We start from the raw sequence: 23,347 nt of genomic DNA on the forward strand, positions 1-23,347 counted from the left end.
AAATGCGAAAAAAATACTGGTATATGCTCCTCTGCACGAGTTGAGAAGTATGTGTTTGACCTTAGGAAATTAGATTTTCAAATCATACTATTATTCTTCATATTCTATATTCTTATAGCTATGACGTGAAGAAATCAACGAATGTTTTTTTAGTTTGAGCCAAATTTAAGTTTGAGTAGAACTATAGGTTGACATAATAGTTACCTTCTTTTTATATGGGGTCAATAACAAGACAGTTCGGTCACTCATAAACATAATATTGAATAAATAGAGTTATAATTAACAATCAATCGGAATAAGATTTTTGAAGAAAATGAGACGGCGTGATTTCATAATCCTTTGCTTAATTTGTACTATGAAAGTTTTTTAAGTTGTGTTTTAAATAGATCTAAATATTATTTTGGACCTTTATGACGCTCCATTAAGTCCTCATCACTCAGTATAATTACTACTAATAGATTTATAAATTAATTATATAAGTACTATTTAGTTATATTTTTTTATCTATTATAAATAAATTTATGATTAAGTATAGTCACATCCGAAAAAAAAAAGAATTTAAACATCCTTAATTATATACCAATTCAATTCCATGGAATCAATGTTAGTACAGGGAATTAGGATGCAAAATTCTCATTAAAATGCATCTAATCTACCTACCTCTATACTAATCACGAGAAAGATACTTATGAGAAAGCAACTTTCCATGATTCTTACAACAATCTTCTCCGACATTTCCTTAGAAAATGAAAACCGTAAAAATTAATCAAGGGACGCTAATTAATTAAACAAGAGTCATAAACGTGAAATTAATCAAGTGAAAAGTCTGTGGAAGAAAAGCTACAATAATTAGTGAAGGATCAAAAGGTGAAGAATCAAACAAAGTAAGGACAGCACATTGTAGTCTTCATCAACAAGCTTCCACAAATACATCAATCAACACTCCAATTTAGTCTTCTCCCTCACTCCAACCCTACCCCACTCCATGCTTATTTACTCTACACTAAGATCTCATTAATATTAAATAAATTTGATTTTCATATTAGTATGATATTGTCTGCGGATCCCACCACCATGCCATCCCATGCACGCAAAGTTAAAAAGGCCACAATGATCATCCACAAAAAGCCCCCCTCTTCCATTTCTCAACTCCCATTTCCAAGAAAAAAAAAAAAGATAAACCCCCCTTTGCTTTCTCCTCCTCCTTTGGTTATTGCAAGAAATGAAAGTGCCCTTCCCTGCAAACAACCCGAACCCGAAACCAGCATCTGCGTACGAGCCCAAGTCCGTCCTCGATCTCCGAGGCAGCCCTAGCCCGGTCGCGGACCAGAAGCCGGCCTCCATACTGGAGGATCATGTGCTGATCACCCCACAATTGGACGACTGGGATTCTTTGATGAGAGACTTGGGATTGCACGACGACCCGAACCCGGTCTCCAAGCCCTTCCCCCAACCCGACCCGACCCTCCCCGACTTCCCTCCCGCCAATTCCTTCGACGAGTCCGCTCAATTCGTCGCCTCCGATTTCGGCCTCCTCCCGGACATCCAGCCCTACACGCAAAACCCTAACTCGTTGGCGGAAGTCGGGTTCGACTACGTGGACGAGCTGATCCGGCTGGCCGAGTGCTTCGAGACGAACTCGATCCAACTCGGGCAAGTGATACTAGCGCGGCTGAATCAACGGCTCAGATCGCCATCTGGAAAGCCGTTACAGCGAGCCGCTTTCTACTTCAAGGAAGCCCTCCAATCGCTACTCACCGGGTCGACTCAGAACTCGGAGATCATCCAAACCATCAAGGCGCACAAGACCTTCTCCAGCATATCCCCGATCCCGATGTTCTCGAGCTTCACGGCCAACCAGGCCGTGCTCGACGCCGTGGACGGGTCCGCACACGTCCACGTCGTCGACTTCGACATCGGGCTAGGAGGCCACTGGGCCTCCTTCCTCCGCGAGCTCTCTGAGAAATCGGAGAACTCGCGCAGGCCGGCGCTGAGGATATCCGCGCTGGTCCCCGAGGACTACGCGGCCCAGACGCGGCTCATCAGCGAAAACCTAACTCAATTCGCGCGGGAATTGAGCATCGGATTCGAGATCGATTTCGTTCCGATTCGGACGTTCGAGTACCTTTCCTTCAAATCGATCAAGTTTCTGGAAGGGGAGAAGGTGGCGGTGGTCCTCTCGCCGGCGATATTCCGGCAGGTGGGGGCGGGGTTTTTGAGCGATCTGCGGCGGGTGGCGCCGCAGGTGGTGGTGGTGCAGGTGGACGGAGAGGGGCAGATGGGGTTCGGGACGGCGTCGTACAGGCAGGCGGTGATTGAGGGGCTGGAGGTGTATTCGACGCTGCTGGAGTCGTTGGAGGCGGCGAATTTGAGCAACGGGGGCGGGGAGTGGATGAGGAAGATAGAGGAGTTTGTGGTGTATCCGAAGATAGTGGAGGGGGTGGAGGCGGCGGGGAGGAGGGGGGCGGCGTGGAGGGAGGCGATGGTGGGGGCGGGGATGAGGCAGGTGGGGCTGAGTCAGTTTGCGGAGTTTCAGGCGGAGTGTTTGCTGAGGAGAGTGCAGGTCAGAGGGTTTCATGTGGTCAAGAGGCAGGCGGAGATGCTGCTTTGCTGGCATGATAGGCCGCTTGTTGCCACGTCAGCTTGGAGGTTTTAACTTTTTATTAATTCAACTCAGAGATGAACATGAGTCTCTCTCTTTAATCCCAACTTAATTAGGAACTTGCCTTATTATATCCTGCTTATCATGTACTTCCTGTTTAAGCTGGATCACTGCATTGCACTCTTCTCTTCAATACTACTACTATTTGCTCTTTTCCACTTATCATTCTAGATTGCGCTTTTCTGAATACACACTTCCATTAAATTTGAGCTATCAAACTTCACATACAATTACTTTATACATTTTCGCCTTTTCGGTATGAGATTCAAAATCTTGTGAAACTCAATAATACTGTAAAAAATTGTAAAACTGCTTGTAAGCATGTTGCCCAGGTTAAGAGTTGAAGAAATAAGTTAAATATGATGAAAATAAAAGTTTGATTTATATAATACTCCCTCTGTCTTTGAAATATAGAAACTTTTGAAACAAAATGGATTTTAATGCATAATTAATAAAGTAAAAAAAGGATCTATTTTGGATTCATCTCATTAGATAAAAATGAAAATAATTTCTATTTTTAAAAGATTGAGAGATGAGGTAGCATCTGTGATGAGTCTGATGACTAATGAGGCGATGTTTGAGTTCAATAACAACTTGCCTCTGTAATTTCTTATCAACAACAGATGAATTAAACTCAGCATACACATATTAATTAAACTCGCATTGAACGATCACCATTAAACCCAATAGTTCCATCCATGTCTGTTAGTCTGAAAATTAGTGTGGCAAAAAGTTCGGCAAAAGCAAATCTATCTCTCCTTGGGGCCTATTGGAGCGAAACTTGGACCTCGTCCAACATAATTGGGCCAATTAGCTGGATAAAACCTATTAAGTGGCCTCTTTTATTTTAAAATTGTTATACTCTCCTTGGGGCCTTACCAAAACCACCATACCATATATTTTACTGTAAATATTGTATGCGAAAAAGTCATACCTTTACCTTGCCAAAGTTTATGATATACCGCACTTCGGTATACCTTATTTTCGGTATGACGAATTTCCATACCGATATTGTACCTCATTTTCGGTATACCGTACCAAAGTTCTGTATACCTTACTTTTGGCGGTATACCTGACTTTCAACATCAATTAAAATAGAAAATTAGAGTTTTTTAAAATATTATTTATATTTATAATTTTAAAAATAAATTAAATATAATTTATTTATATTTATATTTATATTTATATTTATATTTATATTTATATTTATATTTCACAATAGATTTTATAATTTAAAAATATATAAAATACTATATTTTATATATAATTGTGTTTATATTTTTGTGATATATACCTTAGTTTACAGTATATACCTGTATATACCGAATTTCGGTATGCAACGGTACACCGCGGTATTTGAAAATTCATACCGTTACCTTACCAGAATCTTTCGGTAAAGTATCATACCGTACTGAAAGTCACGGCATACAAAAAATTTGGTATTTTTTTGGCACGATAAGGCCATTATTTCGATATTTTTCCCCAGTCTATCAAATAAAAATAGTCTCATTGACTCATTCAGTCATTTATGCAATTAATAAATTATGATAGATAAAAATAGATAAAATAAGCAAAAACACAAAACCAGAACAAGTTTCAAGAAAATTTCTTAACAAAAGTATGTGGTGGACAGACCACAATTGTAAAATGAAACTGTTTTTGTTGACTGGGAAAGTATTTCTTAAGTTCTGTTTTTCACCTCCAACGCTCAAATGATGAAATCAGTGCTCAGAGAGATTGCAAGATGTATGATATGAAAAGTCACTAGTATAAATATTATAATGATAGTTGAGACTTGTATTAATGTTACATCTCCAACAAGAGAAGAAAGAATTACATCTTGGATGCTCAAGGAAAAAGAAATACATTCGGTTAGAAGCAACAGAAGCCATAAAATTACTCCATCACTAAATTTAAAAACAGAATGGGATCCTTACTCCTGGTATACCTAAAGTTAATTTAAGTATTACAACACTAGTAGAAGAATTAGGGATATTAAGAGGATTAGTAAGCACAGCAGTATGACTTCAAACTAAAGAGAAAATTCTACGCAGCTTGTCAATTTCTCACTAACAGTTACCTTCTTCATCTCCACTGCACCCATGTGTATCTGACTTGCCATTCTCTAATTTACTTACGGCGTCTGCCCCCAACATTTTAGTTAACTCGTCCTGCATCACCGAAAAAAAAACAAGAGTTTCATCATCATAAACATTACACATATATCATTGGAAAATGAAACACTTTACAACACTGGAAAACCAGAAAAATAAAGAACAGAAAAAGAACAACATACCTTTATAGAGTTATTCTCTGATGTAAGTTTCTCGCATTCCTCAGAAAGCCTTTGTAGCTCGTCTCTGAGACTACGATTCTCACTATTTAATGATTCCACCCTGTGCTGTAGCTCTTCACACTCAGCCTACCAAGAACATACAAGAGGCATCTTTAAATATTTAGTGGAAATATTCCCATTATTTTGATTAACAACTAAATTTGATAGATTCTACAAATACTTATTTAGACTCACTGATATTCAGAACGCCAGATAAGTCCTTCCAATATATGAACCTAGATTATAGCCAAGTGACTATTTCATATCATTTCCTTTATAATCCACTAGTAGAGAGTAGAGAGTAGAGACATCAAGACTTAACTCAAGAGAATACATTTTCTATCAAAAAAAGAAGCAACCAAAAAAAAGCAGCCACTAGCCAGCACCTTTGAAGAAAATAGGGAAGAGTTCCGGCTCTTGATGTGTCAGAAGGGTTAATATAAAAGTCATTGACGTTAGAGGAGTGGTTTTAGACTATTAGATGCTGCCCGCAAAAGAGGAACTACACTTATCTTGCTTTTTATATATTTTGAACATAATAAAAAATTGACAGTGAGCTAAGCCTAACTCGGACTCGATTGAATTCCTATCCAACCAAAAAATTTGCACACCAATGGTACATATTTAGCAATTAAAATTACTTGAAAACCTCAACAACAATGTCGTAATGTAATTTTGAGAAAACTAGTTTAGTACTGGAAGTGCTGAATGCAAGTAATATCTAATCAATAATCAAAACAATTAATCAAGTGATTGATGCCAAGTCATTGATTGAACTTGGAATTCGAAAATCATGCGAGACTTGTAGAGTCAATTAGATAACTATAGCATCACTAATATCTAGATTTGACCCTGAATCTAATTTCAGTACTACAATAGGTCAGTGATGCAATAGAAAAAGGGATATTGAACAAAAGAAATGGACATACCTGTTTCCGTAATCTTGACCTCCGAGCAGACTCACGATTAGATTGCTTTCTCTTCTGCCTTTTTAATTCACGTTCGTCCTGCTGGAAAAGAGTGCAAAATCCTTTTCAGTATGGATGACTAATTTTAAGGGCATTCATTCTCATTAATAATTTTTTTAAAGGAGGAAAATAAGAACCAGTACATAAACAGCTAAAGATTAAAAAGAAATTGTTATGTCTAAGGCAAACTAGAGACAGAAAAACATATAAAACTGAAGAAAGGACAGCCACCACAAGGATTACAGTCCAGAGTTCAGGAAACTGTAATGCATGCACCAGAAGACATTCACGACATCAATCCTTTTATTACAACTAAACAGTGATGCCCCAGGATACTGTTCATGCTATTTTCCATTGCCACGTTCATTTTTCAATCCTCCCAACCAACTCAAGAAGGAAAACTAAATTTCTAGATCCTGTGCTGAAGTCCAGCATAAAAAAAGAGCTATCTGTAATACTGTTACTTTAAGAATAAAAAAGGTAAATAATCCTAAATCTACTATTGTATCATAGTCCTTGCTATTACAAATTCTGAGTTGAGATCTGTCACAAAGACAGAAATATACAACGACCAGTGTCCATTGAACTAGAATATCTTCAATAAACAAAGTTTAATAGTTAGAAGTTAAAACAAAACACAATTATTGTTCTTTTGTCAAGGGGTAAAGCCAATCAGGTTTAGAGCTACGCTGTTCTTGACGTACTTTGGAGTCTGCTAAAACTTCATGGTAATTAAAAAAAACTTGGCATGAGCTCAGAAATTTAGTCACTCAGTTGACAACAAGAGCAGATAGGACCAAGAAAACATAAAGTCAATTATATGGATCAGGTGTTGAAAGTAGCTAATCATCAAGAAAAGCAAGTGGATGTTGTGCCTCAGTGATGTTTTTAAGGAGTCAATTATCAGAAAAGAAAGTCCGCGACCTTCCGAAAAACAATGTTAACAAAGTCGCCACAACAATATGGAAGTTTGGATAAATGAAATCAAACAAGACTAGTAGCAATTTAAAGGAAAGTATGTATACTTGAATCCACTGATCATTCATCATGCCAGATTGAGCAACAGCCTGAGCAACACCAACTGAATTTGGCCGGGATTTCATGGGCCCAGATCCAGCTGGAGTAGCATTCCACAAATCCATGCCAATATTCAAGTTAGTTGCAGGGACAGATACTACAGGATTGCCAGGAACAGAATTTGGGAAATTAGTAGGGACACCATGGTTCTGTGCGTTAGCCCCTGATATAAAATCACAATCTCATAAATTCGAAGATATTACAAAACAAAATGTTGGTGGGAATTAAAGAACCCTAACCATCAGCAAGCATCCGGTCAAAGCTTCCTTTCTTGGATGCCGAGAAGTCCTAGAAAATGTGTAAAATTGTATGCTTCAATTAAAAACATTCTGCTACATATGCCAACAGAATAGAACTCTAAAATATTATACATAGAAATATAGAATATAAAATCTTCTGTATAGGTTGAAGAATTGACCTGGTTATTGTTTTCATCACTTGCATCTGATGAACCTTCACTACCACTTTCAGCACTGCTTATGAGAAAATTTAACAATCAGAACTGAACATCAAACAGTAGATGTCCAGATTTTTTATCATATAAGACAAGAAAAATAAGCAAAATAAACATAAAATATGTGTCAGATCACCTGTGGGTACCATCATTTCCAGAGCCAGAAGCTGTTTTCCCACCATCCCCACTCTTTCCACTAATCATGCCATGATTTGCTGAAGCCCCCTTGGTTATTTTGCTTGATGAGCGGTCCTTCCCATCAGTTCCTTTCCCATCTGATTCTGCAGTCCCATGTACAAAACCTGGTGGCTGTAAGGAGCAACAAGGAAGAAAGAGGTAATGTCAAGTTTTAGAAATTCCTTAGAAATTATATTGCCAAACAAATTGGTATAAAAAACTTAAGTTAAAAGGTGTTTGAGTTCACTCAAACCTTTAGACACTAAAGACTGAGAATTTTTTATTACCGTAGCCATATTAGGGTGAGCATAGATTCCCCCAGGAGGATATAAAGCTGGATATGGAACTGGGGTCCCATAAGGTGGCATCATAGGGTGCTGAAAAAACAAGTAAAAGAAAATAATATATAAAACCATGAGTACGAACAATCTGCAACATAATTTTAGTATATTTCATGTGCATGTATGAAGCTAGATATTCCAGAATTCTCACCTGACCTCCCCACATGTAAGGATGGGGAGTGGGTGAAGCCACAGTTGAGGCAAAGAAAGGTGGAGCTGCCCCAGCACCATAAAAGGCCTGTAAATAAGAAAATCCCAAATATGCTTTAAAAGAGGCAGAAATCTTCTTCAATCAAAGAAAGAAAAACTTACAAACTTTGTAAGCAATGAAAGCCAAAACAAACATGCTAACCTGCATATTACTTGACCAATCAGGATACACAGGCGTATTAGGTGTAGCGGGTGCTTCCTGGAATTTAACCACCAAGCTTATGGATATTAATTTAGGCCAGATGCAAAGTTTAGTTCTTAATTAGCAATACCAAAGAAATTACAAGAGAGATAAGGGGTTACTTGCTGCAAATTGATGCATAGCCTTTACCTGAATTTTCAACTTTTACACAATTTTTGACAGTTTCCATTACAACACCACCTTTAATTTTTGTAATTGCAATATCCTCAATTATTCAACGGTAGCAGTGGACAAACTTTGTCAAAAAATTTATTAATTTAGGGATGTTGTAAATGCAGAAGGTTAAAGGGGATATTGCAATTTGTAGCACGTTAAATATCATGTGAAACACATATATCTTCAAGGGAACAAATTAATACCTGCGCTGCGGATGCAGGTTTGGATGATTTTGATGGAGCGCTTTCTTCCCCGGTGCCCATTAGAACAGCAACAGATTGTACCCAAAATTTCTAACCCTGTTTGGGTGATTCTTTTACCGGATTTTGGTACTTTACAATAAAAGAGATAAAACCTGGTGAAATGCATTAAGGCAATTAGTCAAAAGCACGCTTCAACATAGGGTGACATTATGAAGGCAGTAAATGGAAGATCAACACCAACATTCTTGATAGTTGATAGTAGCTTTCAACAAATAGAACAGATATAAGATATCGCAATGGACATCTAGCAAAGCTGCCTGAACACCTAGTACTAAATGCATATAACAGCATGGAGCACTGTCAAGATCTTCTGACCTACAGTTGGAAGATGTATATGATGTCAGCATTTAGTGTTAGTTGTCTGCAACTTATTCTCAGAGTTGAGCATCTTGCAGGTACTTCATTCAGTGAAACTTGGGGGAAACTTAATAAACAGCATAACAATATTCAAATTATCTAGTTGTTTGCTATCACATAAAACTATATTACAGAAGTTATTTGAGACCAATAGATAGAATCTGTCATCAACAGCATATAAATATATATGGCCAGTTGGCCACATAATTCAACCATCGAAGTTTGGAAATTGATAATTGCTACTACCAGCTAGAGTGGGAAAAGAAAAGGATATGAGAAATGCTGAGGTAAAAACTAGAAAATACTCATGTTGATAATTATATCCAAGTCAAAACGAATTTATATGTCAACAAATAGAATTATCTGCAAAGAGCAGCATGACCAAGTTATATGTTATGGCATATGCAGCTTATTAAAGGTGTCCTATTTTGAACTCAAGCTCGTATCTTTTGTGTTAGTACAAGAAAAGAGGACAAAAAGAACATGCAAATGCTCTTACATTTCGTACTTCTTCACTCACTGAGCCAACAATTAATAATTGAAACATGAATATCTAATAGAGAACAGCCTATAATCGCATGTTAGAGCTAGGGAACAGAAGCACACAGCATCCTGCTTGAATTCCAAAAGAACAAGCTGTAAAGCAATAGGCCTAGAGCCAAAATGATACATTCAGTTAAGGACTGACAACAAATCAGTTGACATTTAATCCCGTGAGGATAACACAGAAAAGTAGCATATGAATCTCCAAATTAAGTATAATGCACAGTCCTCACAACCATAAAGCTGTATAGTTAAATTGAATCCTTCTACCCCTTGTGCAACATAAAGAAGTGAATGATCAAACACATTGATTAATCAGTTGCTCTAAAAGGTTGATCTCAAGCATGTCAGGCACTGCAGACTGAACTTTGTAATAATAAAAATTGCACCTTTAGCTGCTCAGAGTACACCTATCTAATGATTTCTAATTTCATATTAATGACATATGGAAACTCGAAAATATAACAAATAAAAATGACTAGAAATTGCATCATGAAGATGCATGCCATTCGTAAATCCCCCCATTACCAAGATTATCTTGGATTCCAAACCAATAAGCATCCAATTATGCTTTACAACCACTTGACTTTGGAGGGATTCAGTATCCAATCATAACTTAAAACCAATTCGACAACTCAATTAATAAACTACAAGCTCAATTTATCAAGAATCTAAAGCTAAGGCATCAATTTCGAAGTCATATTCCAATTCCTAACCCGCAAATCCCGTTTCCTCAGTAAACATAATGAATAAAAACAAAAAGATAAAACTAAAAGACCCATAATTGAACATCTAGGTGAGTATTGTGTAGTGTAAATCTGTTAAAAAAAACAGTAAGAGAGAGAAACAAGACAGAGAAAAGAAAGGAGACAGACCTGGTATGAGGTGGAAGGAAAAGGAATCCGAGTCAGGCAGGCGAGAAGCTCAATTTCAGTTGTTGGCGGTAATTACAAGCCTAGAAATTAACTACAGCAGACACAGACAGCCGTGAATCTAGCTGAGATCCAACGGTAAGATTCTGTTCCCTGAAGTTGAGGAGAGGAAAAACGGAAACCAGAAATCGAAAAACTGAGCCGCTACGCAGAAATCATGAGGAAGTAGTGAAGTAGCGGAAAAATCGAAAATGAATGAGTAGAGGTAATTAAAGTGAAGTAACTGCGGTGATGGTGGTGGTGGAGCACGGTTGCGGCATGGGGTGGGTGGATGGGTAGGGTTTTGGAGGGTGACGCGTGAGGGGGAAGAGGAATCCAGCTGGCGGAAACTGAGTGGATAGACGTGACGCGGCAACCAAGTGTTTGCGATGACTCATGCCCGACTTTTTTGTTTTTCTTTTTCCTTTTTTCTTTTCTTTCCTTACGGATAACTTTTTTTAATTGATTTGCTGCCCTACACATTAACATATTTCTACTTAATTTATTACTAGTAAAACTCGCGGTAAGAAGATTCTGGAAGCGGGAGTATAGTTTGGTGTGCATGGTCCACCAAAATATGACATTTATTTTATAGTAATGTTTATGTTTATTATAGTTCGAAGAAATTGATTTTTTAAATCAATGTATATACGTCATCCGTCCGTAATTAAATATCTCATATTTAACCGGCACAAATTTTAAAAATTTGTTTGAATTTATATAGTAAAGTGGGAAGAAAAGTTAGTGATATGTGGGCTCTACTTTTATATATTAATTTTATAATAAAATATGCGTGGAATGAGTTAGTGGAATATAGAGTCCACTTATCAATTATAGTGAAAGTGAAATGAAACATTTAATGGCGGACGGACGAAAAAGGAAAAATGAGACATTTAACGGCGGATAGAGGGAGTAGTAATTTGGATTCTCATTTTTGACAACGAATTGTATTATATCCATCTAAAATTATTACTCCATCCGTTCTATAGTAGTGGAATCATTTTGCCATTTTAGTACGTTCCGCGGTAGTAGAGTCATTTTCCTATTTAGTAAAAGTCCACACATTTCTTCTCACTTATTTTTTACTCTATCTTACTTTACACTCTCTTCATCTTTCTACCTTTTTCAGTTTCTATTTTATTCTTCATTTACTTTAACTCAAATAACACAAATTTTCTTAAGCCGCGTGTCGAAAAGAAACGTCTCCGCTATCACCGAACGGAGGGAGTACATTGTATCTTAGATCATGAAAAATAGACTACTGTAAAACAGTTCCTAATTACTTTTTCAAATTTTGTTAGTATAAAAAATAAATATATATGTAATGGGTTTTAATTTATGAAAAACTAGATTTAAATATAGAAACGCAAAATAATATCATGCGCATGACATTTTTAGGTCATTGTTAGTCTATTTTTAGGTCACTCTAACAAAGAATGACCTAAAATGATCTTAACACGACATTCAACCCAAATCTTATAATATTACCTAAAACTGCTTAATTATGATCTTCCGTATTTTTTGTTATTGATCATTAGATCATCTAATCCTAAAGCCAAAATTTGGGCTGTATTTCTAGATTTAGATGCCACTCTTATTTTGATCTTATCTTTAATACTAGTATTTAAGTTTAAGTTTGTTTATAGATGGTTAATTTAAATAACTATTTTGATACTATTTAGATTTACATTCAAATGAATTGAAGTTTAGTAGCATAAATGATTAAAATGCTCTTGGTTTTTAATAATCAAATTGAAACAACACACTACATAATTAGCTAGCATTTTAAGGATAATTGCTACTCCCTACGTTCTTCTACAAGTGATTAATTTCTTTCGCGCACGAGATTTAAAGTAAATGATAGTGGTTGAATTAAGATGAAAAAAGGAATAAAGTAGAAATATTCTTCGCGCACGAGATTTTAAGTAAATGATAGTGGTTGAATTAAGATGAAAAAGGAATAAAATATAAATATTTAGGGTGTGAATAAAGAGAATATAGAGTAAGAAAAAATAATTCTTTACTTTTACTAAAAATGAAAACCAATAACTTGTAGTAAGATAATAAAAAAAAAACAATTATTTATAATAGAATGTAAGGAGTATAACATCAAAAACTTCATAGGACAAAAATCTAACTCCGAATATAATTAGAAAAAACTTGACTAAGAAAAATGATTAGTACATATGATAATCGACGCCTTCAATTAGACCATGTTTATCGGTTCCAATTAGTCTACTGCCATGTCATATGGCTATTTAGAAAAACTGCAGAGGTGGTCTCTCTCTTTGACCGTGGTCCATTTTGTATTAGTTGATAAATATTTTATTTAAAATTTTTACTCTCTCCTCCAATAGAATTAGATTATGCACTCTCAGTTCCAAGAAAGATAATCCCTTTTTTAGACGGTATGGAATTTTATGCAACTTTATGTTATGTGTAAGTGGAAGAGTAAAGTAAGAGAAAAAGAGTACAGTAGAGATAAAAAGTATTTTCATTTTAAGTAATGAGTCATCTTGGTTAGAACAAACTAAAAAAAAAAGTGAGTCATTTTCAATAGGACGGAGGGGAGTGTTTCCTTTTCATCCATCCCATAAAAACAATCAATATCTATTTATGAAAATATTTTTCTCATTGTCTTTTACTACTCCCTCCGTCCCCTATTAGGAGTCACTCTTTGACCGGGCACGGATTTTAAGAAATGTAAAGAAAAGTTGGTTGAAAAAGTTAGTGGAATGTGAGACTCATTTTATTATATTGGTTTTATAATAAAATGAGAGTGAATTGAGTTAGTGGAATGTGGGACCTACTTACTATTTATGATAAAAATGAAGTGTGACTCTTAATTGGGGACAGACCGAAATGGAAAAATGTGACTCTTAATGGGGGACGGAGGGAGTATTATTTACGAGTCTCGCCATCCACTGCACAATTTCAGCTATTAATTCTACTTCTCTCTTACTTTACCAACATATTAAAACTTGTGTCAATCTTATTTGACATACTATTTCTCTGTGACGAGAGATTATATCTTTCAGTTATGAATTACAGTTTGAAGCTTCGATTTTGGTGTACTGGTATGCAGCTACGGAGCCACGCATAGAATTTAAGAAAAGGATTAATTTACATAAATTAAGTTGTGCCTATCCACATTGAATCCACATTCAGACCTAAATTAAGCAATGTAATAAACACGATCATCCCATTGAAAAGTGTGTGCGTAATTGGTAACCGTATCCGGCATACAAAACACGTTGTCTAAACACTCGATTCCAAATTCAGACAGCGATGAAGTTGGACTGTTGTTGGCACTCACCAGCTCCCAATGCTCCGACAGTCTTTGTATCTCTTTTTCCGCTCCACTCAGTTGTTCCTTCATTTTTAACACCTGCACTAATCCACATTTCCACTCCATTTTTTTAATTTAAATTTCAATCTTAATTGTGGGAGATAGACACGTGCGTGTTGGAAAGTGGTAGTAAGACTTAAGAGTGCATGTGATGCTCCACCAACCATCATCATATCCTAAACAACTATTCGTAGCTAGTATGTATGTACGGACCTTACCATTTCCTTCAATTTGTCATCTCTTTCACAAATTAACATGGCTCCTTTCCGCCCTACCTAATTCGGTTAACTAACTAATTAGGAATTAGGAGATTGGTTAATTTCTAAGCTTTTTTAAAAATCTGAGCACAAGACTATATCAGTTTACAAATATATTAATATCAGTTGACATCACAAAATATATCGGTTCTTGACTCAATATTAATTCCCTAATTCACATGAATATCAGGTTCTAACTGATACTTATGATTTTCACTTCTCATTTTATAAAAGTTGCCATTAGATCTACAATCGCTCAGTATACTAGTGATTATCTTTTCATGATAAAAGTAATGAACTTGATTTGGAATTAAAAAGTGTTTGTGAGGAGATGAAGAGAGAGGAAGGTGACCTCGGTCTGAAGGTGGCATTTCTCAACAAGAGTTGACTCATAGTCGGACTTGAGCTTGAAGAACTCCTCCTCGAGCTTCTTAATCTTCCAGCGAGCACGGCGGTTCTGGAACCACACCGCCACCTGGCGCGGGTCCAAACCCAGCTCCGCTGCAAGCCGGTCCTTCCTCTCGGTCTCCAGCTTATGCTCGCTGCCGAAGCTCCGCTCCAGCATACTCTGCTGCTCCTCGCTCAGCTTTCTTTTCCTCATCATCGCACCACCCTCGGCCTCGCCTTCACCACCTTTTCCCTTCCTCGGTCTTCGCCGCGGTTTTACGCTCTTCGCCTCTCCTACACATTCAAATTCAATATAAACATTTTTTTTAGAGTTTCCTAAATTAATACTTGCAACTTACAATACCTTGTTTAGGGACAAACTGGGTGATTATTCCGACAGAACAGTAGTCAAACATGTCACTAAATTCATGGCTCATGGTGTCCTATCCCTGATGTTGTGGATGAGTCTCACTGTGATTGGTTACAAAGTTGAAAGGATTATAGAGAGAGTTAGTTAGTTGTGGCTTAGGTTTCATAAGCACTCGATCTGATGCCTAATTTATAATGCTCGATTTTAGTAATTGGACTTGATGCTTACTTCAAATTTCCGAAATGCCCCTGATAGCTGCTTCCCAATTCTCATAGACTAATCACACTAATCAGCAATCACTTACAAATTTTTTTATTCATACTATGGCATTAAGTATGCCTTTAAATAAGTCTCGTTTATTTATTTTTCAATATACCATGTTTTAGTATGGGCTCATGATAATTGTTAAGGCACGTGGTAAGTAAGGTGTCTATGAGACTATGACTATGTTCTACTCCCTCTCTTCTATGGTACATGACATAGTTAAAGAACGACACAAGATTTTAGGAGATGTTGTTTTGTGTGTTAGATGAAGAGAGAAAATAGTATATTTATATTAATGTGAGAGAGAATTTTTTTCAAAAAATGAAATTTTTGTAGGACAAACTAAAAAGGAATGTGTGTCATCTATTATGGGACGGAGGGTGTACATATTCATGAGTCATGACTATATATGTGCATGGGTACATACTACTCCCTCCGTCCCGCTTAAGATGACACGTTTTCCTTTTTAGTTTGTCCCAACTAAGATGATACATTTCCTTTTTTGGTAACTTTCTCTCTCCAATTAATACACTCAACCATTTTTTCTCACTCCTATTAAAATATCCATCTTTCTTTATCTCTCTACTTTAATACTTACACCCACCTTCTCTCTCCCCAATTAAACATTTTAAATTTTTAACCAATAACTCCTAAAACCCCGTGTCGGCTAAGCAATGTGTCATCTTAGCCGGGACGGAGGGAGTAAATAATTATGCATGTGATGAAATGGATAAAGTAAGATAATGTATATATATATATATAGGGAGATGATCAAAACAAGTATACGTTTAAATCCAGAAATGCAGCCCAAATCTTGGCCCTAGGATTAGATGATCTAATGGTCAATAATTAACCCAAAACACGGAAGGTCATAATTAAGTAGTTTTAGGTCATATTATAAGATTTGGATTTATGTCATGTTAAGATCATTTTAGGTCATGCTTTGTTAGCATGACCTAAAAATAAACTAACTATGACCTAAAAATGTCTTACGTATGACCGTGTTCTGCATTTCTGTATTTAAATCTGGTCTTCATAGATCAAAACCCTATATATATATATATTAAGAGATAACACCCCTATTTTTAGCCAAATCCAAAATCGAAATGAAAAAAAAGTAACATGATGATAGATACTCCCTCCGTCCCAGAAAGATTGTCTCATTTTCTTTTTCACACTCATTTTGCAAAATTAATAATAAATAGTTAAAGTAGAGAGAGTATAGTAAAAGAGAATATTGTAGAGAATAGTCTTTCCTACATTATTCTTTCTTTTATTTTACTTTCTTTCAACTTTATCTATTTATTATTATTTTTGCAAAACGAGTGCAAAAAATGAACTGAGACAATCTTTCTGGGACGTAGGGAGTATATCGAAAAACGATTATTCTTTTGTCTCATAATAAAAGTAAAATTTTAAAGTATAACATGAAACATGATAATTAAAACGGGGTGTGACTCTACATGAACGTAACAGTCTATTGTAACGAAGCAACACTAAAAGAAAGTTTCGACAAACATTGTTATATAGCAGTAGCACATGTAATAGCATGGACTTTTCCCGCACTACAAGTAGTCAGGAAACAACATAATTTGCAATAGGATATTTGATACTACCATATATACTTAAGTCAAGTGGACTCATTTACACATGCCTTTGTTTTTCTTTTTCCATTTTTTGTAATGTAATTAGGTCTATTAAGTAATTTATGGAAAGCGTCATAATCAACCCTCTCCGGGCATAGTCAATGCTAGTGAGAATTAATGGATAAGGATGAAGCAAAATCTTTAAATAAGAATATTCTGTTTTAGGGTATGATATGGAGTATGTTTTTGATTTAGGATAGTAAGAGTTTGGACTATAACGAAGGAGGGCGTATGTTTATGGAGTACAAAAGAATTGTTCAAGTGAAAATATAAAGCCAGAAGAGTCGTTAACATACAAATAGTCATACATCAGACAAGAAACACACCATGAAAATTACCTGTACTAACACCTCACCTAGCTACCACTTAATCGAAAAAACATCGATCTAAGCAAAGCAAAGTAGCACCACATGCCCAACAACAAGCATGCACACCAAACCTCAACCAAAAACAAGACACCAATAGATAAAAGATAGATCAATAATTCAATTTTTAATTCATTTAGCTTTCCATCAATATGCATATCAGCAAGATAGAGAGATTCTCTAAAGGTGACATATTAGCAACTAATCACCCTTTCTTTTCCATTGAAAATGCAACAAAAGGGAGGTCAGAGGGTGGCGCACGGCATTTTGAGGATTCCTTTTCTTGCTTTTGATGTTGATGAGTTGTTTCTTATTGGGCTTAATTTGGATTTATTCTTAATCCTTGACTAATTAAAGTACTGTTATGTTTATCCCGACAGCCTAAGCTCTTGTTTCCCATCTCCCAACTTACCTGCCACAGCTTGACAGCTAATCACAACCCACATTCCGAGGTTTTAAGCGGTGATTAGTGGCTAATCACATTGAATCTTATCGATTATGCCTCAATTCTTTACGTATATTTTCATCTTTTAAAAGTTGTACTAGTATAAAAGCTTCTTTAGCACATTGGTTGAACATAGGACATTAACTTTATTATAATATTTTATATTCGTGCATTAGTACTAATTGGAATTGGGAGTGGTCCTAGACTCCTAGCCTGCAACATTTATGTTACAAGTGATCTTCAATATTTCTTAGTTCAACTATTTTATATACTTTGTGACTGGATCGGACTTATAATCTAGTCACCGTTCTTAGTATATTAATTAAATTTGAAACTTATTTAATGGAGTAAAAACAATTGAAATACATCTCATGTAGTTGAAAGAATTGTTCAATATCGTTTTAATAATTGGGGGTTAATCCAATCTACGGTTTTGCCATACTATACTATCTAACTAGAGTTGAAATAATACTATATATTACTAGTATAATTTTTTTTAGTATTAGTATAAGATTATAGACACAATAGTTCCCTGTTTCCCGCTTCCCTTACCATAGAGAGGTTGTATTTTTCGATGTTTTTTTAACTATATAATTCAACAACCCACCATTTACGCCTTAAGTAAGGGATTAGTCTGGGTAATTCTTTTTCCTAATAGCTCCAATAAACTCTTACTTTAAGGTTGAGCACATATCTCATGAATCTAACATATTGTAGGAATATTGCGGGCGTCATATGTTAACTACACTCTTTTCTCATAATCGGACACGCAACTAGTTTACTAAGTCAAATTTCAGAAAGTTGTAAGAAGGGCACATGCTCACCATTAAAAAGATCTAAAACATTTTTTATTCTATTAGTATACCACCAACGTTTTATAAGATATCCTTATCATGGTGTCACAACTAAAATAGAAAATACATATAGAAGCATTCTTAAAAAATTATGATTATCTTTTAAAAATTTCAAACGCTAGTAATTGCATCTCTAGCTTTTATGTCCTTAAAGGATACTCCTCGGTTTTTGTAGTAATTTGTGTATAGCTGAAAAATAGAAATAAAATATCATCGAGGAAATGAAACCACAACTAATTATGGCAGGATAATTAAGTTCACACACTTTTAAGGTGTTTTTTCATTGAATTTTCGCCAAATGAGTTTTTTAACGAGGCTTTGGGTACAAGGTAACTTCCTAATAGACCTTGATGTTAGCGTTAACTTGTTATGTATAATTCTGAAATGTAAATAAAAGACATTAAATATTAGTATTTTATTCTCTCGAACTTAAAAAAACTTTCTGTACGTAATAATATAGTAATATAATTGTATAATTGTTTTTCCATTCAAATTCAATATTTTTCAATTAGCTTCTTCGTTTTTTATTCTTCTCCACTGATCACTATTTGTTTGATTTTTTCCATAATTATATAAATAAAAAAATTTGAATATCATATACGATGTGAATGATTTTTGCATGAATTTGTACTATCACGCAAAACCGTACGTTCAGTTCACATGATCACATGAAACTTTTATTTTGTATGCATCTTTGATTTACATATCAATTCACACAAATGTCTGAATCTTTTTGATTTTCATAATTGCATATATATTAAAGATAAAATAGTCTATTCACTCGAAAATGACTAGAATTTAAATCTTCTTCAAATTTTGGTTTCTACATACATATTTTGGCTAAGGAAACGCATCTCATCCATATCCTTTTATTTCACGATCCTTGCATATTTTTGGTACAATGATGGAAAAAATCATGAATAACCAAAATGTATTTCTTGAAGGAGACATTGGTATCTTAGATTTGATGAGGTTGTAATCAACAAGACTGGAGGTCAGGGAGTATAAGCCATTTTCACTCAATGATCATAATTAAAGAAAATAGTTGGCTATGGTTAATACAATCCAGAATTTTGTGTTTTATAATTGGATGTCTTTGTATTGTTCTATACTCAACTTTTAGCATATACTTATTGATATAGCTGGAAAAATAATGTAAAGTCAAAGAATATGATAAATTCATCGTCATGAGAAATACATATTCAATAAGGTGGAAATTGTAATTTATATATTTGAATTTATTGGTGTTATTGGATTCTCAATTCTACATCTCAGGTAACGACCCGCCCATTTAGGGTATAATAAATGCGGCGTTCGCTAACTAGGTAGACTTAAAAGCATCAAAGGTCATAGACTAGGGTTTCATTAGAAAGGGATTTGACCAAAGCATTAAATGAACAATTAAGTAGAGTAAGAATCATGCCTTTGCAAAGGAATCCAACAAAAGATATATTGAAATAAAAGCTTAACAACGTTTTCAAAATGTTTCTAACTGTTCATATCCCAAAATATACCCACGAAAATAGAAGTATTTATCCCAACAAAAGATCACAGTTTTCATACTCAATAGCGGAAGCGACCAAGAAAGAAGTGAGGCTATGTATGAGGACACAACGACACCTTAAATACTAACAGATCATCTTATAATTCTCTACTCAACACCGCCGCCCGCTCGTCACCACTCAACCTGCACATAAGGAAAACACATGCAGGGCTGAGTACGATAAACATACTCAATGGGCTCATTGCCGAAAACAGTTTTATCACAATTATAGTTATTATCATGCCATTTTCAAGTGTCCGTCGGGGTTTTAACTTTAGAAAGACCCGAGGCACCAAAATATCTTCTTTCTCAAATATCACGGTCGCGCAACCATTTTTCTCATAGACGTTTACCATATCCTCATTCTACATGACAAGGAATGCGGCCGCAATCCAGGTCACTAGACCGGCCGACCCGTACGCCAGCACTCGGTCTAACATTGGTGTACACTAACCCAAGTAGAGTTTGCGGCTCTACAAGGATCCGAATTCGATTATAACAATAGTGGCATAGCCACGAGAGATAGGCACGACAAAACAAATCAAGGCATGGTAACACATCTTTCATTCTCATCAATATCAGTTTAGGACAATGTCCTTATTTTAAAAGAAAGCCCACCTCGTCGGTTTATCTCGCAAGTATTCTCTTCTCCTCGTTTATCACGCTGAGAGCGCGAAGTATCACCTTTCAATTAGGCGTATCACAAATCAGTTTCAATCATTGATTTCAAAATATGCATGATTTTTCCATATTTCCCTTTTTTCCCATCGATTACTTTCAAAATCAAAGTATGATTAACATACCATTTTTATTCAAAGAACAACTCCAAATTCACCATTAAATCGTGTCACGCAAGAGTGTTCCACACACATAACACACGCACACGAACACAACAATTGTGCACGCCGATCGAGGCGTGCACACACACACACTCTCGGCCACACACACACACACATCCATGCATCGCAAAATTCACCAATTAAAACCCCTTTCACTCGTTCTAGATGCATGCGGATTCAAGAATACCGATTGATCGGTAGAAGAAGAGAAGATCAATATTTAAAGTACCTTTTCCAAAAGAACGAACGGTAGAAACAAGGAATTAGTCTTGATTCTTCAATAATCTCTTGAATTTCACTTGAATTCTTCTCAATTGATGAAGAAATCTTGAAGAAAACTTGAAGAAAATATGGAGAAAGTGGGAGAGAGATTTTCGAAATTGATGAGAGAGTGGGGCGCCGGTTTTGTGATCTCAAGGGTTTAGGATCTCTCATGTATTTATAGAGTGCCAAAAATAATATCCAATAATTAAATAATTAGAGATTTGGGAAGATTTGTTGGTTATAGGGGCCGAAAATTTGGAGGTGGTTAGGAGAGAATTTTCGAAATCTAGGCTATTAATTTAGCCTATGATTTAAATTCAAATATTTCACGGAGTAGAATAATATATCACGGAGTAAGAATAAAATAAAATACTCCCCAATTTAAAAGGAGAAGTGGCGTTAATTTACTTCTCTCCACAAAGAATTAAATTCAAATCCTAATTTAATTAGGATATGGTAAGATTTTCTTAGATATGGCAAGATATGCTAGGATATTTTAGCATATTTATATTTATTCATGAATAGAATAAATAAGGAATCAATAAAATGACAAATAATTTCTCTCTCCCTTCTAGATGAGATTTTCGAAAATCTCATGAATATCAAAGATGGAAAATTCGAAAATTCCATGTAGGATTTATAGGGTATTTGGACTTTGGATTTAATTTGGATAATTATCCCAAACAAATAATTAAATCCAAGAATAATATTATTTCTCCTCCACTAATCATGATGGCCGAAAATTCCACATATTTCAATAATGCTCCTATTAAATTCTCACTCATCCCTTAGGAAAATAATTCACCCACAATTATATTTCTCCGCATCAAAAATTCACACCCAATCAATCATTTCTTCACTTTCTCTTCTTTTTCTCAACGCATTGACCTTTCAACGGCCACGTCATATTTTTCCCATCTTTGACTATTCAATAGCCACGTCAACATTTCAACAAGTTGACTATTCAACTCAATCTCAAATCTCATACGCAATTAGGTCACAAAGACACTATGCAATTAATTACTCATCAAATAATCCACATATGATAGCATTTAAGGCATTTAATGCAAAAATTTTATAACCCAAAATTTAGGGTTTGAAAAAGTGGGGCGTTACATTCCACCACCCTTAAAAGAAATTTCGTCCCGAAATTTGGTACCTCATGGAAAAAGTTCCGGGTACAGTTCCTTCATCTTGTCTTCAAGCTCCCACGTGGCTTCCTCATATTCGTGGTTCCTCCACAATACTTTCACGCTAGCAATGGATTTATTTCTCAAATTCTGAACCTTTCGGTCCAAGATCATTTGGGGTCTCTCTTCATAGCTCAAGTCGGAATTCAACGCGACTTCTTCGTAGTGAATCACGTGCTTCGGATCGAACACATATTTTCGCAACTGCGATACGTGAAAGACGTTGTACACGTTTCCAAGACTTGGCGGTAGCGCCAATCGGTAGGCTACGGGTCCTATTCCTTCTAGAATCTCGTAAGGCTCGATAAAACGTGGTTTCAATTTTCCTTTAACACCAAAACGTGTTATCCCTTTCGACGGGGACACGTTGAGAAAGACTTTATCACCGGCTTGAAATTGTAGGTCGGTTCGTCGGACGTCAGCGTATGACTTTTGTCTGTCCTGAGCTTCCTTTATTCTAGCACGAATTTGTCGTACGACTTCAATCATTTCCTCGACTGCATCGGGTCCTAGCACCCGTCGCTCGCCAACTTCATCCCAGTAGATCGGCGATCTACATTTTCTTCCGTATAAGGCTTCATATGGCGCCGTGTTGATTGTTGCTTGGAAGCTGTTATTGTAAGCAAATTCAATTAGCGGTAGTACGGTCTCCCAACTTCCACCGCGATCGAGTATTACGGCTCTCAACATATCCTCGAGAGTTTGGATCGTCCTCTCGGATTGTCCATCGGACTGCGGGTGAAACGTCGTGCTAAAATTCAATCTTGTCCCAAGCTCGCGCTGTAGACTAATCCAAAATTTCGATGTGAACTTCGGGTCACGATCGGACGTAATCGTCACTGGAACTCCGTGCAATCGCACAATCTCCTTTATGTAGATACGAGCCAGCTTGCTCGATCCATGAGTCACCGGAATCGG

At 36.0% G+C, this 23,347-nt stretch overlaps 3 protein-coding genes across 9 annotated transcripts; 1 reads left to right on the forward strand and 2 right to left on the reverse strand.

The window, feature by feature from the left end:
• The first annotated feature begins 1,124 nt into the window (after positions 1 to 1,124).
• Positions 1,125 to 2,820, forward strand: LOC125217117 (scarecrow-like protein 15). Its single transcript, XM_048118944.2, has one exon. The coding sequence runs from the start codon at positions 1,223 to 1,225 to the stop codon at positions 2,654 to 2,656; it is 1,434 nt and encodes a 477-aa protein (XP_047974901.1). The 5' UTR covers positions 1,125 to 1,222; the 3' UTR covers positions 2,657 to 2,820.
• Positions 2,821 to 4,411: 1,591 nt separating this feature from the next.
• Positions 4,412 to 11,081, reverse strand: LOC125214408 (G-box-binding factor 1-like). Of its 7 annotated transcripts, none has more exons than XR_016137211.1 (13): positions 10,621 to 11,081; positions 8,786 to 8,937; positions 8,367 to 8,423; positions 8,166 to 8,252; positions 7,961 to 8,050; positions 7,633 to 7,805; positions 7,461 to 7,515; positions 7,282 to 7,330; positions 6,991 to 7,205; positions 5,927 to 6,004; positions 5,193 to 5,233; positions 4,959 to 5,108; positions 4,412 to 4,833 (listed from the first exon to the last, which is right to left on the reverse strand). XR_016137211.1 is itself a non-coding variant. In XM_089068788.1 (13 exons), the coding sequence occupies exons 2-13, from the start codon at positions 8,843 to 8,845 to the stop codon at positions 4,732 to 4,734; spliced, it is 990 nt and encodes a 329-aa protein (XP_088924914.1). In that variant the 5' UTR covers positions 8,846 to 8,937; positions 10,621 to 11,072; the 3' UTR covers positions 4,412 to 4,731. The 7 variants fall into 7 exon arrangements, 4 of the variants coding, with proteins under 4 accessions (XP_088924914.1, XP_047971381.1, XP_047971380.1 ...); XR_007175109.2 differs by having other exon boundaries at positions 5,927 to 6,007; positions 10,621 to 11,073; XR_007175110.2 differs by having other exon boundaries at positions 4,959 to 5,084; positions 5,927 to 6,007; positions 10,621 to 11,072.
• A 2,658-nt stretch (positions 11,082 to 13,739) lies between these two features.
• On the reverse strand, positions 13,740 to 15,164 carry LOC125216954 (homeobox-leucine zipper protein ATHB-40-like). Its single transcript, XM_048118744.2, has 3 exons — positions 15,014 to 15,164; positions 14,615 to 14,943; positions 13,740 to 14,044 (listed from the first exon to the last, which is right to left on the reverse strand). Exons 1-3 carry the CDS (start codon positions 15,084 to 15,086, stop codon positions 13,832 to 13,834), a joined length of 615 nt encoding a protein of 204 aa, XP_047974701.1. The 5' UTR covers positions 15,087 to 15,164; the 3' UTR covers positions 13,740 to 13,831.
• Positions 15,165 to 23,347: the final 8,183 nt, after the last annotated feature.

Source organism: Salvia hispanica, chromosome 3, assembly GCF_029641045.1.
Source record: "Salvia hispanica isolate PSC_SH4W2 chromosome 3, Shi_PSC_v1, whole genome shotgun sequence".
In the NCBI taxonomy this organism is placed as follows: Eukaryota; Viridiplantae; Streptophyta; class Magnoliopsida; order Lamiales; family Lamiaceae; genus Salvia; species Salvia hispanica.

Coding starts and splice junctions, on each gene's coding strand:
- LOC125217117 (XM_048118944.2), top strand. CDS start 1,223: ATGAAAGTGCCCTTCCCTGCAAACAACCCGAACCCGAAACCAGCATCT.
- LOC125214408 (XM_048115422.2), bottom strand. CDS start 8,845: ATGGGCACCGGGGAAGAAAGCGCTCCATCAAAATCATCCAAACCTGCA. Junction 8,424..8,785: donor AACCTGCATCCGCAGCGCAG/GTATTAATTTGT, acceptor GTTAAATTCCAG/GAAGCACCCGCTACACCTAA. Junction 7,516..7,632: donor GGAAATGATGGTACCCACAG/GTGATCTGACAC, acceptor TCTCATAAGCAG/TGCTGAAAGTGGTAGTGAAG.
- LOC125216954 (XM_048118744.2), bottom strand. CDS start 15,086: ATGAGCCATGAATTTAGTGACATGTTTGACTACTGTTCTGTCGGAATA. Junction 14,944..15,013: donor CCAGTTTGTCCCTAAACAAG/GTATTGTAAGTT, acceptor TTGAATGTGTAG/GAGAGGCGAAGAGCGTAAAA. Junction 14,045..14,614: donor AATGCCACCTTCAGACCGAG/GTCACCTTCCTC, acceptor GGATTAGTGCAG/GTGTTAAAAATGAAGGAACA.